Here is a 13,256-nt window from a genome sequence, read left to right on the forward strand (position 1 = left end):
CCCAAACATGTTCAGTCATGTTCCTGTCTGGTGATTGGCCGGCCAATCATGGAGTATCTTGACCTTCTTCATGAGAAGGAGTGCCATCCTGCTGAAGAATTTGCCCTAATAAGCAACAATAATTTAGAGAGAATGAAACAATGGTGTTGCATTTGCCAAGACCCACAGCTTGCAGAAAGGATAGCCAGTGGAAAAATGGCAGGAGGCTGATTCATTCCACTGCATCCCAATCACCACAAATGCTGCAAAAGACCAATTGAAACAAGCAGAATGGATGGTAACATGCCCATTACCCTCCAAATCACAAGAGAAGGCAAATTCTTCAGTAATTTGGCACTGCTTTTTATACTTTACCCTCCACATTAAAATTCCCAATAGCGAGGAAGGTCAAGATACTCCAGGATTGGCCGGCCAGTCACCAGACATGAACATAACTGAGCATGAAGGTGGAGGCTTCCAAGATGAAACCATAGAATTTTGATTTCTACCATACATTAATTTGTTATGTGACTTTATAGATTTTATATAGACTTTTGACTCAATGAAGGATACAAAACTTTATTTTTCTATATAATAAGCATCATCTGGAGGTTTTTGTGGTTCATATGAGCTATTTCTGAATCCAAATGAGCAACTTAATAGTGAAGTTATCATTTATTATTCCTCCATCTTGCTTAAGTGACAACATCACATGTAAGGTCAACAAATCTCGTGACAGTTGTGTTTTGCTTTTAGGTGTCTTTCTGATGGTTATGTTATGCAAATTATTTTTTGCATACTTGAGTTTTCCATTTCCATATTCGGGTGAGAGGCGGGGTACAACTGGACTGGACTGGTCGCCAGCCAATCACAGGGCACATATAGACAAACAACCATTCACACTCACATTCATACCTATGGACAATTTGGAGTTGCCAATTAACCTAGCATGTTTTTGGAATGAAGAACATGCAAACTCCACACAGAGATTCCCAAACAGAGAGTCAAACCCAGGTCTTCCTGATCTATGACTGTGTGACCAGTATGCTAAACAGTAACCAGTAGGCCATTGTGCGGCCTTGAACTGGAAATGTATAAAGTCAAATTCCATACTTTTTTTCATACTTGCATAGGATTCCTGTTTAAATATTAATAAATTTATCTTTCATCCAGGTCATTGTATTCTAAGGGCATTGAATCAATCGCAACTGGAATATTCAGGTTGTCTTGTTGTTTGGCCTCTCATCTGAGCAATCTGACTAGATAGGACAGCTCTAGTCTGAGAGAGAGTCATTTGAAACCATTCCCGCCTGGACCTGCCTCCTCCTTTAGAAGATAAACAGATTTGCAGATTGGCTCTTGCACCAAGTTCTCAGACTAGAGCTGTCCTATCTAGTCTGACTGGTGTGTGTCCCCACCTAGTCTTTGAGCATGACCTGTTGAAAGCTGCTCGGCTACATGAACTTCATGTGACCTTCTCTAAACTTTTGAAAACACATGTCTAATTATAATGTTATTAATATTTAACAGTTTTCATAAGAAATACGTGATTCATTAATCGACAAATTCCTGTTTCAATTAAGGACAACTGTTTGTTTGTCTCAATACTTTTGTTCCATACAGTATACCACTAAACTAAAGCTAGAGAAGAACTTGTTTGGCGTGTCTGATGTTTATCTAACCACTGTTTTCATTTTGTGGCAAATGCCACTGAAAACATTGATTTATTTTCAGTCTACAATCACTCATGTGATTCATTGATACTGAAGGATATACAACAATATTCAGTTGCCTAAAATCCTATTTAACATAATTCAAATTCTTAAAGAGACTCTTGGACTTCAGGTAGACAAGAGTGGGGAAGTCAAAATTAAACAAAATTTAAAAAGTGTGACAAAATGAAAACTGTTGACAGGGATGCCCCCTGGGGAGATGGGGCCCCCTGAGGAAAATTTGAAAACAGATTTATGTCCTCCTCGGGTTCCTGTCAGTCATGGGCCCATAGAGCTGTCATGACTTTCCTCCTCCTTATTGAGTATATATCTATTGATCTCTATCGAGCATATTTAAGAGACCAAGGCGGGGCAGAGCTTAGCACAGATTTGACGGAGAGATTTAAAGACATAAAGGTAGGTGAGAGGAAGTGGGAGTTTCTTTTTGACTGCAAGGCTTTAAAAATCTCTCCCCCAGGAACGATAGTCAGCAAACCAATGAAGTTGTTGACCATTTGAACATATGCCGAGATCACTTTGTACAAAGGTAAGAGAAGGAATATCATCAAATCAATGTCAAATTCATACATTCATGCCTTTATTATGTATTTTCAGAAGTTTGCATTTCATTAATCTCAGTCTACACGATATTAGAATAGATCCAGTGTTGATTATAGCGATTACTGCAGAACAGTGAAAAGCTGTATATCAATGTTTAGCCATTTAGGTTTTTGTTTTTTTTTTAAGTCTGCTTTTTGAGATATAATAATGCTTCGTTTTGATCATCAGGAAAGTATTACAAAATGTAATTGTCGTTTTGGTCACTCTCACGTAGCTACAAATTCAATCCATTCATTGTAATTACCATATTTTCCAGCATATAAGTTACATAGCATAAGATAACATATGCTTTTATTTGTCCCATGAGGGGGAGTGTCAGATTTAATACATATATAACGTATATAAAATGTAACATAAACACTGCCTTTATATATTTTAGACATTAGTGGTGTTTAATTATTGACAGGAATGTGCAACACCAGGTCAAGGCCTGCAAGATGTTTTCTTTTAATTCATCATTCTTTCCTTTTAATGATACTAATTATGCTTGGATGTGCTAGTGGTTAGTGCGCAGGCCACACAGCTAGGAGAGTTTGATTTTTGGGCATCTCTGTGTGGAGTTTGCATGTGTGGGTTTTGTCCGGGTACTCCGGTTTCCTCCCACATTCCAAAAACATGCTAGGTTAATTGGTGACTCCAAATTGTCCATAGGTATGAATGTGAGTGTGAATGGTTGTTTGTCTATATGTGCCCTGTGATTGGCTGGCGACCAGTCCAGGGTATACACCGCCTCTCGCCGAAAGACAGCTGGGATAGGCTGCAGCACGCCCGCGACCCTCGTGAGGATAAGCGGTAGAAAACGAATGAATTAATGAATGATTAATTATGCCATATAAACGTATGATTTTTTGTCAATTCATTTGTGAATATGAAAATGACATTTTGGTGTTAAAGTACTTCTGTTTGATATGTTTCTACACACTGGGATGCGTCCAGGTAGGGCTTGGCGATTTGGGCGAAAATCAAAATCTAACCTCGATTTTGGTTTATGTACGATGATACCACTCTCAACTATTTATTCTGTAAATATTTGTGTCATTTTAAAACAAACAACATGAATTTAGAGTTATTTTTTTGAAAAATTGAACTGAAAACACACAACTAAAATGAAAATATTTTGTGAAAAAAAATCAAAAACTTCAATTTCCCTAAAAAAGCTGAAAAAAACTGATTATTTTGCATGCAAAATAATTATAAATCCTCATACAGAATAAAATTAATTGAAGCAAAACAAACATTGCCATGTCAGAATAGAAAAGAATGAATATCTTGTAAAAAAAAAAAAAGTGTTGAAGTTATGTTGTTTTACAAAGTCACAGTTTGCCATCGTGTAAAAATGCTGCTGCAGTCGAGTGAGTGTGGGGCCATATACGAAGGCAGGGAGCAGCAGCACAGAGAAACACACAGGAAGGAAGCAAAAAAAAAAAAAGCTAATGAATCAGTTACATATTCACACAACTACTGACCTGTGAAGAAGACAAAAAGTCACAAAGTTGAGAATCCGCAGGGGTGGGCACAAAAATAACTGACTCTGCAGTTTTCCATCGCTTAGAGGCTCTAAATGTCAGTGAACTTTGTATTCACAAGTCTCATTTTAGGGGTTATGTGCATAAGAAATCAGAAATAGGATTTGAACAAAATCATACCCTGCGGTGTGAATGCAGCCCTGCCCCTACAATACAATTATCCATTGGAATGTGGGAGAAAGCCGGAGTACCCGGAGAAAACCCACGCACGGGGAGAACATGCAAACTCCACACTGAGATGCCAGAGCAGGGGAACCGAACCCAGGTGTGCTAGCTGTGTGGCCTGTGCGCTGACAACTCATCCACTGTGCAGCCCACAAAACAATGAAACATATTAAATTAATACTTATCTGAGCATAGCAATTAAAATTGAGCATTTTAAAAACTTGCTTTTGATATTTGTGCAGGTATACGTTTGTGTTTGTAGTTCTTAAATGATGGTACAGTTACAGTTATCCAAGGCATGTGATTTATTACATCTTCATTCTGCAAGATGTTGGTGAAAGTGTCCTCATCAGCCAACCACAGCCACTGTGTGCAACTCCTCACTCTTGACAATAAAGTGGAATTCACTTCCTAATTGATTCAGCAGGAATCACAACCCCTAATGGCGCAATCAGACCTGAAGGTTGAGAACACCGACAAGGACGCAGAGGCCGTCGTACAGACCGTCCAAACCACCAGCTTGCAAAGAACCAAAGCCTGCTTCCTAAAGGGGGTCTCCTACTTCGCTGGAGACATGCCAGTTTTTGCCAAATGGATGGAAAGTAAGTTTACCCTAATAGCTGACACTTCCAAAACAAATATATATGACATGTTCTCAGAATAAAAAACCCGACAGGGAGCCAAAATGTAAACTTCAGGTACATATTCAAAATATGCTGATTTTTTGCAGTGTTTGATCACTGTCATATGACAAAGAAAGAAAAGAAAAGCTAACTGTACAACGCTAGGTTAATGACAAATAGTGGCAAAACTTTGCACTCTCCGAAATATACATCAGCGACAACGACTGTGAGTGTGTAAAATTGTATTCACGTAGAGTAATACGGCCTACAGTAATACCTCGCTTGTCACTTTGCAGCTTACTAGCAAAACAGAAAGCATTTAAAAGGCTTCCATTGCAAATTATCTAGCGTGAGGGCGGAAAACACAAACGTGTACAGCGGTCCCTCTGCCCCACTGTGTTCTACATCCTGACTGGCTGTAGACCCTTGTCAATCAATCTCCTTTGTGCCACCCTGCCGTAACAGCTTCCAGTCTTAGTATGTGTGCAAGTTTCTCCAAGACAAAACCCACAATTTTGACGAAACGTTCTGCACCCCAGAGGCAGCACAAGAAGTTGGACTTCTGGACATGCTGAAGGAATGTAGAAGTTAAGCGGCTGTAGGGCACCATTATGGAATAAATCACTCTTCGGGGAGGAGGAGCAGAAAAACGAGGAAAATAGGGCCACAGCAACATGTTTTAACAAGGATACAAAACGCTTCAGCAGGGCAGCGCCAGTACAAAGACTCACGGTCAGAGGAATTAAATACAGTACGTGTGAGTCGCTTAATAATTTCTTGTGTTGGCTACTTTGCGAATTTCACTTATTGTGGGCTATTTTGGGAATCCATCCCCCGCGGTAAACAATTTGTCTCATTTTAAGCAAAAAACAGTATTTCATAATAAATCACCTTATATCAGGGGTGGGCAAACTATGGCCCGGGGGCCACATCCGGCCCGCCAAGTGTTTGAATACGGCCCGCCTGTTCTTTCCAAAGTATTTCATTTAAACTCAACATACAACCTGGCATCACGGCTCGAGCCAACCTTTTGACGGTGGAAGTAGCTGTTTTATCAATTTCGTTATTTGATGTGGTCTGTTGTTTACAAAATTCATTCATTTTCTACCGCTTATCCTCACTGGGCTCCAAAATGTGCATAGGTAGAATTGTGAGTGTGAATGGTTGTTTGTCTACATGTGCCCTGTGATTGGCTAGCGACCAGTCCAGGGTGTACCCCGCCTCTCACCCAAAGACAGCTGTTTACAAAATGCTTCTGAAAAAAGGGACACAAACACATATTAAAAATAACAATAATAATAATAAAATAATAATAATAAATGTAATTTATAACGCACTTTACATCAAATAAATGATCTCAAAGTGCACTAATAGCAGATTGCATGACACTTTTACTTGTAAAAATGGGCTGTTACGTGTAAAATACTATAGATTATCACATACTACAGTATTAATTGTCCCTGTACCCTAGAAACCATGAATGATACGGGAAAAGGCCGAAATGATACTGTGTCAAAGCCCAGGGCAGTGATACTGATAAAATATAGAGTTTAACCATGTCCAGTATCAGCCCCTGTAGCTGTCCACTCAGAGCGCGCTGCTCTGGTATCGTGCCCGTGAAACAACCAATCAGAGAACAGCACACGAGTGCTTAGTGCCTAGTGCAGGGGTGCTCATTAAGTCGATCGCGATCTACCGGTCGATCGCGGCGTGACATTAAAAAAATATCATCCTAGCATCAATGCCGTCACTTGATTGATATACAGGGCAGCCATTCAGATGACAACTGAATGTTGCCCTTCGGGTGACCAATCAAATCAAACAACGTCTCTAAGTGCGGCAGAACTTACGATGTCAGCCTATCATCCATCCCCGTTACTTGATTGACATACAGGACAACCAGTCAGATGACAACGGAATTTTGACCTTTAGGTCACCGCTCATGCGTAAACAACGATGCAAAGTGCTAAGCTAGTCGGCGAATTGCGTCAGATTTTAAGCCCTCGCTAAAGTTTATGGTCACTAAAATGAGTGAAGTAGCTGGACCAAGTAAAAAGGCAAAAACATATCACTTCCATACGGAATGGTAGGTGGACTTTTTTTTTCCACAATGTCTTTTTCGAAATGCGTTTGCCTGGCTAACCTGGCTATCAGCAGCTACTGTCCGGACTATGCATCCCTGGCTGATTCAATTCAGTGCAAGTCATCAAAGTAAACTCAGGTAATTACAAAAAATGTTAATAGTTAATTATGTGTGTTTTGCAATATTGGCTCATTTGGTTATGTACGGTACATCAACATACATTGTACGTACAAATAATTCTCAATACATTTGAAAATAAATAGATGTTTTGCATTTTTGTAGTGGGTAGATCATTTTGACTTGGTCATTTTAAAAGTAGCTCGCATGCTGAAAAAGTGTGAGCACCCCTGGCCTAGTGCTTCTCCAGTCACCAAAAAACCCAAACTTGATTAATGGAACTTTAATTGTCAGACATTGATAAGATAAGACTGTTGATAAAATATTATTGTTGAAATATTTTTGCAATTGTTGTGTTTACACTGTTTAGATATAATACATGTAATAAACTGAACGTTTTCTGGAGACAAAATGGTCTTTTGATTAAATAGTACGTGTTAATAAGCTTATGATTAAATAGTATGTGATAATAAGAAGCCCCCCCTGTCAATTTTGTTAAATCAATGGGCCCGCGAGTCAAAAAGTTTGCCCACCCCTGCCTTATATGCTTAATGCGAAAGCTTAAAAAAGCATTCTTGCAACATCTTTTTCAGCTTCATTCAAGCAGAAAAGATAACAAGTCTTTTGGTATTTAGGTTTAGGGGTGTCCTGGCTGGTCCATAAGTATAAGAGACTATTATAAGAAAGCTAAGACACTATTCTGATTATTACAAGCCATTGTTTGGAGTGTGCTGCATGTAGTCTCATACAAAAATGCATATATACTGTACATCATATCGTCATGTAATATGAGTAACATATTAGAGTAACATATTGAAAATTATTCTTTATTTTTCTTTATGTGACATTTACAGGCCTGAGTCAAAAGGTCAGGTCATTTATTTAATTTATGTTCCTTAATTAATGCTCCTCATTGAATTCAGTGTATAAAAGGAATTCCACATCAAGTAAGCTGGGACTTGATGTGTTCCACTGAGCCTGAGAACATTTCAATGGCATTTCAAGACTGTAAGGAAGCTTTAAGATAACATCAACACATTCTCTTCTTTATGGTCTTCCCAGAACAGTGTTTCTTGCTCCAAATACTGGACTGGGTTCTGCGTGGAGCTGCCCAGGTTATGTTTGTTAACAATCCACTGAGTGGCCTGATTATCTTTGCTGGCCTCATCCTACAGAACTACTGGTGGGCACTCAACGGCTTTGTGGGCACTCTCTTTGCCACCATCTCAGCCCTCATTCTGCAACAGAGCAGGTTGGAGCTCTCAATACTCGAAATGACACTTAGGGCTCTATTTTCGCCGCGCCAAGGCTGTGCCAACAGGGGGTTGCCAGTGCACTTTGAAATTTACGCGAGCAGCGCAGTCCAGCACAGTGCCGTGCACCCACGCCTCCATCACTCCCACTAGTGCAAGTGGGATGAGAGAAGGCGGGAGAGGGTTTAACACAGGAGAGTGTAATCAACCAAATGAACATTGCCTTTAAATGTGCACATTAAACATTAAAGTCACATTAAACACAGCAGCAGGCTAATCCAGGCATCGTGCTTGTGAGCCAGCTGCTGTCTGTCATCGACTAATATGAGAACCTTTGATGGTAAATTCCCGGGATCCCCTCCTTGCATGTTTTCCATCTTTTCAGATCACGTTAAGAATAGAAATTGGCAACGGCTCTACACTAGGCTAAGGGAGAGAAAGGCCACTCTAAATAAATAGCTTGTCGTTTTAGAAGTGAAAAGTGACACATGACAGCTCCACTCTCTCTCCCCTCCGTGGCGTCATCTGTGTCAAGACACTGCTAGGAGAAAAAAGTGCATGACGTGTGTACACCCGCTTAAAACCGGCCATGATAAAGATTAAAGCAGAGAAATATGTTATAGATATTGCAGATATGGTGGGACAATTCATACAAAAATCTACATTCTGGTTCTACGGTTACATTGAGTTTTGGTTTCTGGTTGCATTGAAATGTGCCTGACACTCCTGCTTCTGAGGATTTGGTGATGTGTGCGCACTGTGCGCCTATCAGCCAATCTACCACTGCGCTGTGTGCGCTTCGCCTGGACCAAAAATAGACCAGGTAGGAGCTGGCAATCTTTCTATTTTGTCACAAAATTGTAATTTCACCAAGCTGAAAGTCTTCCAAATTGGCTGTTGTGTGCTGGACCAAATTATCACTGTATGGCGTCGTACTCCGCGACACCTTGTGCTACGCCACGAAATTAGAGCCCGTAGATGTAAACTCCTTAACTTGACAATATATGTACCGGTAATTGTAAACTTTTAGACTGTATGGCACAAGTAATAATTTTGTGTATTATTCATCTAGGGGTGCAGTAGCTGCAGGACTGTATGGATACAACGGTATCTTGGTGGGCTTGTTGATGGCTGTTTTCTCCAATGCAGGAAATTGGTACTGGTGGCTCCTGCTGCCCAACATCTTCATGTCCATGATGTGGTAAGCTGTTAGATGAAAAGAGTGGAATGGAAGATACCTGTTTTTTCAACTTTTGCTGACAATGGCTTAAAATGGTCAGTACTGCAAAAGCATGCATCTTAAAATGTACCGGTAATCATTTTTGTAACTTCCAGTGGTGTTAAAAACGGCCCTAGCATGCTTGGATTAGAAGTGTGTGACTTTCAATCAGTCATTGAATCTAAATGGGATTTATTGAAAAAAATGTACTACTGACAGAAATGTATAAGCTTTACTATAGTACTGTAGTAAACCTAGGTCTAAAATGTAGGACTGACCCAGTAGACTTGTTAAGTCTATTAGATTGGCCACGCTTAGGAGGTACAACTGATAAGCGAATTGTGGTCTGGCAACATTTCCTATGTAAAAACTTGTCTGAAACTCCTTCATCACACACTTTGTCAGCCTCTCTCTCTTTTGTTATCACTTTTGACTTGAGACAAATTAGCCATTTTGGTATCCTCATCACTCAGTCGTCCAGCCTTTTGAAAACACACTGGTGATTGTGAGAAGTTGACGGTCCGAGCAATCCGAAGTCTACACTTCATCAGAGTGTCAGAGATCGCTCCATAAGATTTGAAAATGTCATAATAGCTTCAACTTCACTCGTCCACCATGGGAAATGTAGTTTTTACCCATAAATATGCCACATTACTGTGGCTCAGTGACCTCTGACCTCACAATGGTTCACTAAATAGAATAGATACACACTCCAAAATCAATCAGGAAATTTTCCCATAAGACTGGAAACTGCAATTGAAAAGGTCGGGGGGGGGCACTATTTACATACAGATGGGTATTGATATTCACATGCATTTCTTTCAGCCCAATTGTGTCCAGCGCTTTAGCATCCATTAACAGTCGCTGGGACCTTCCAGTGTTCACGCTGCCCTTCAACATCCTGGTGTGCCTCCACATGGTGGCCACAGGTCACTACAATCACCACTTCCCCCAAGTCCTCATCCAACCCCGTTCAGAGCTGCCCAACATCACCTGGGCGGACATTGACGTTGCTAAGGTCAGTCTTCATATTGCAGTGAGCTGGTTGGTTTTAATACAGTATAATAGTGTTAAAGGGAACCTATTATGCTAATTTCCGGCTCTTTGTATTGAGTTGTGGACTCCTAGAGAGCAGCGACACATGATAACCCACACGGAAAGCTTTCTAGATCTCCCAGAACCTGCATCTATTCCAGCTGTATTTCCTTGTACTTCCTAAACGCCCACTCCACTGTGATTGGTTACACTCCCAAGCTCTCCTGAGGACTTCAGCACTACTGCCGAACCCCGCAGCGGTGGGCAGCCTACAGCTTGTGTGCACTGTCAGCACACTGTGACATCACAAACAGCCAGTGTTCGAAAACACTTTTTCAGGGCTCACTTCCAAATGAGCAAGCCTCATTATCTGAAACTTTGGCATTGTTTAACATGAGAATACAACATTCTAATAACATTTATAGGTCAGAAAAGTGGAAAAGCATAATAGGTCCCCTTTGATCTTACTCCCTTCAGTGTCAGAACATCAGAACCCCCCCCCCCCAGGTGGAACTTAAAGTCTCACAGGGTAATGGTTTTTGGATGTGTCCTCAGTTGTTCATGTCCGTACCTGTCGGGATAGGCCAGGTCTACGGCTGTGACAACCCCTGGACAGGAGGCATCTTCATCATCTCCCTCTTCATCTCCTCCCCCATCACATGCGCTCACGCTGTGCTAGGTTCTACAATCGGCATGCTTTCAGGTGGGTCATTCTTCATTTGCTTCTTTATACTATTAATATGAAGTCAGAACAAGAACACAAGTTTATTGGCTTTTATAGTTTATAGTATTGTTGTTCATATCTGTTGTGTAGGACTCGCTTTGGCAGCTCCCTTTGGTGACATTTATTTTGGCCTATGGGGATACAACTGTGTGCTGGCATGCATTGCCATCGGCGGAATGTTTTATGCTCTCACTTGGCAGGTGCACTTGCTTGCAATTACGTGTGGTGAGTGAGCATTTTTTGAGTAAAAAGCACAGCAAACTCACGCCACATTGGTTCCTGGCAACACTTTTCTACCCTGCAGGGTTTTTCTGTGCATACCTGGGATCTGCCATTGCCAACATCATGTCTGCGGTACATTTTATTCACCATACAGCAGTACTTTACAAGCCCTTTGAAAATGAAATGGAACTAAATATGGAACTATATTTGTGTTTGCAGTTTGGTCTGCCAGCTTGCACGTGGCCCTTCTGTCTCTCTGCACTCACTTTTCTCCTCATCACCACGGAGACCAATAAGATCTTTAAGCTGCCGCTGGCCAAAGTCACGTATCCTGAGAAAAATCTCTGTTTCTTCTGGAAGATGAAGAAACAAAAGAAGAAGGAGAAGATGGAGGAAGAAAGGAAAACAAAAGAGGAGCAGAAGACAGTTATTGAAGATGAGGTGATATTCAAAGAGAAAGAACGGCTAAGGCTTGAGCTTATAACGTTGCAAGAGGCCCAAAAGTCACAAATGGACGCAAGCGAAGCACAGAGCGAGCAACGGGACACTAGTGAAGAACAAAACACACAAAACTACCAGACAGAAGAAATTCTCACACATTATGTATAAAATGATAAATAGTTTTGCAGGGAGAAACAAAGAAAGTATAAGAGTATGAAAACATTCTCTTTCATTGTTTTTCAGTAGTCATCCCTCATTTATCACGGTTAGTAGCAGACACAAATGAGATAGTGAATTTAGGATTCAGTATTAATAAATGGACCGTTTTCATAGTTAGAACATAGAAAACCAGTCCAGGGTGTATCCCGCCTCTCACCCAAAGTCAGCTAGGACAGGCTCCAGCATACCTGCCACCCTAGTAAGGATAAGTGGCATAGAAAATGGATGAATGGAACGTAGAAAACCTGTTTATCACTTTCTGCATGCATTTTTTAACATTAGAAGAGCCCCAAAATACACAAAATAACAACCTTTTTACACTTATAGGGCTTTAATAATCAGAAGTAATGGGACAATTAACACAAAATGTACATGTTGGTTCAGACAGTTACATTAAATAGAGGTTGCTGTCATTGTTTTTTTACCACTGAAATGTGCGCGACACTCTGAAAAACCTGCCTGTGAGGTTTTCGTGACGTGTGTGCACTATGCGCCTGTCAGCCAATTTACCACTGCGCAGGCTGAGGTTTTCCTGTGGAATAAATTAAGACTTCCATTAAGGCTTCCATTTTTACAGGAAGCATGATATCAAAAGTAATACCGCTGAATAGGTGCAGGTTCTGAAATATCTAGAGAGCTTGTTGAGTGGGTTATCGTGTGTCGCTGCTCTTTAGGAGTCCACAACTTAATAAAGGGCAGAAAAATTAGCATAATAGGTCCCCTTTAATCACACTGAAAATTCGAGACACATAAAAAAAATGGCAATATAGTTTTTTTTTTCCAAATGTTTCGCTTAAAACTAATTTATTTACTCAAAAGTGCAAATCAAGCATTTATATTGAAAAGTAAATAAACTGGAAGATACTTCAATATGTAAATTAGTTGAATGACCCCTAAATGAAGAACATCTACATATCAGAAACAGCAGCAGTCCAGATCCACTGCAACTGGAGAGTACCCAGAGGCATATAATATGCTTACCTACAACCATGCACTTGTAGTTACAATGGAGTCTTTGAGCATTCATTGTATTATACGACCAATTATGTTGATTTTAAAGTGAGGTGCATCAAATTCAATTAAGGTTTTAGGGAAATGTTGATGTTTTACTGCATTTGATGTCATGACATATTAATGTTGTATTAATGTAATGTGTTTTTGTGTGTGATTGGTGGCAGAGCACGCCTAACGGTAAGACTGTAGAACTGCCGTTGTTTAGAATTGCAGAATTTCATTCTACTACTTAAAATTTGTAATAAATTATTTCTCTTGAGAAATTGAGAAGATTGTGGTTTTCTACTTTGAGTGTAGTGTGAT

General features: G+C 40.3%; 1 protein-coding gene across 2 annotated transcripts; it reads left to right on the forward strand.

Moving 5' to 3' along the window:
• The first annotated feature begins 1,979 nt into the window (after positions 1 to 1,979).
• On the forward strand, positions 1,980 to 13,209 carry slc14a2 (solute carrier family 14 member 2). Of its 2 annotated transcripts, XM_058070840.2 has the most exons (9): positions 1,980 to 2,238; positions 4,431 to 4,605; positions 7,889 to 8,078; positions 9,152 to 9,280; positions 10,124 to 10,316; positions 10,889 to 11,036; positions 11,148 to 11,282; positions 11,362 to 11,411; positions 11,499 to 13,209. In XM_058070840.2, the coding sequence occupies exons 1-9, from the start codon at positions 2,215 to 2,217 to the stop codon at positions 11,886 to 11,888; spliced, it is 1,434 nt and encodes a 477-aa protein (XP_057926823.2). In that variant the 5' UTR covers positions 1,980 to 2,214; the 3' UTR covers positions 11,889 to 13,209. The 2 variants fall into 2 exon arrangements, with proteins under 2 accessions (XP_057926823.2, XP_057926825.2); XM_058070842.2 differs by lacking the exon at positions 1,980 to 2,238 and having other exon boundaries at positions 4,459 to 4,605; positions 8,002 to 8,078.
• Positions 13,210 to 13,256: the final 47 nt, after the last annotated feature.

The sequence above is a fragment of the Doryrhamphus excisus genome, linkage group LG3 (assembly GCF_037039965.1).
Source record: "Doryrhamphus excisus strain RoL-2023G ecotype Guam linkage group LG3, RoL_Dexc_Guam_v1.1, whole genome shotgun sequence".
Lineage (NCBI taxonomy): Eukaryota > Metazoa > Chordata > Actinopteri > Syngnathiformes > Syngnathidae > Doryrhamphus > Doryrhamphus excisus.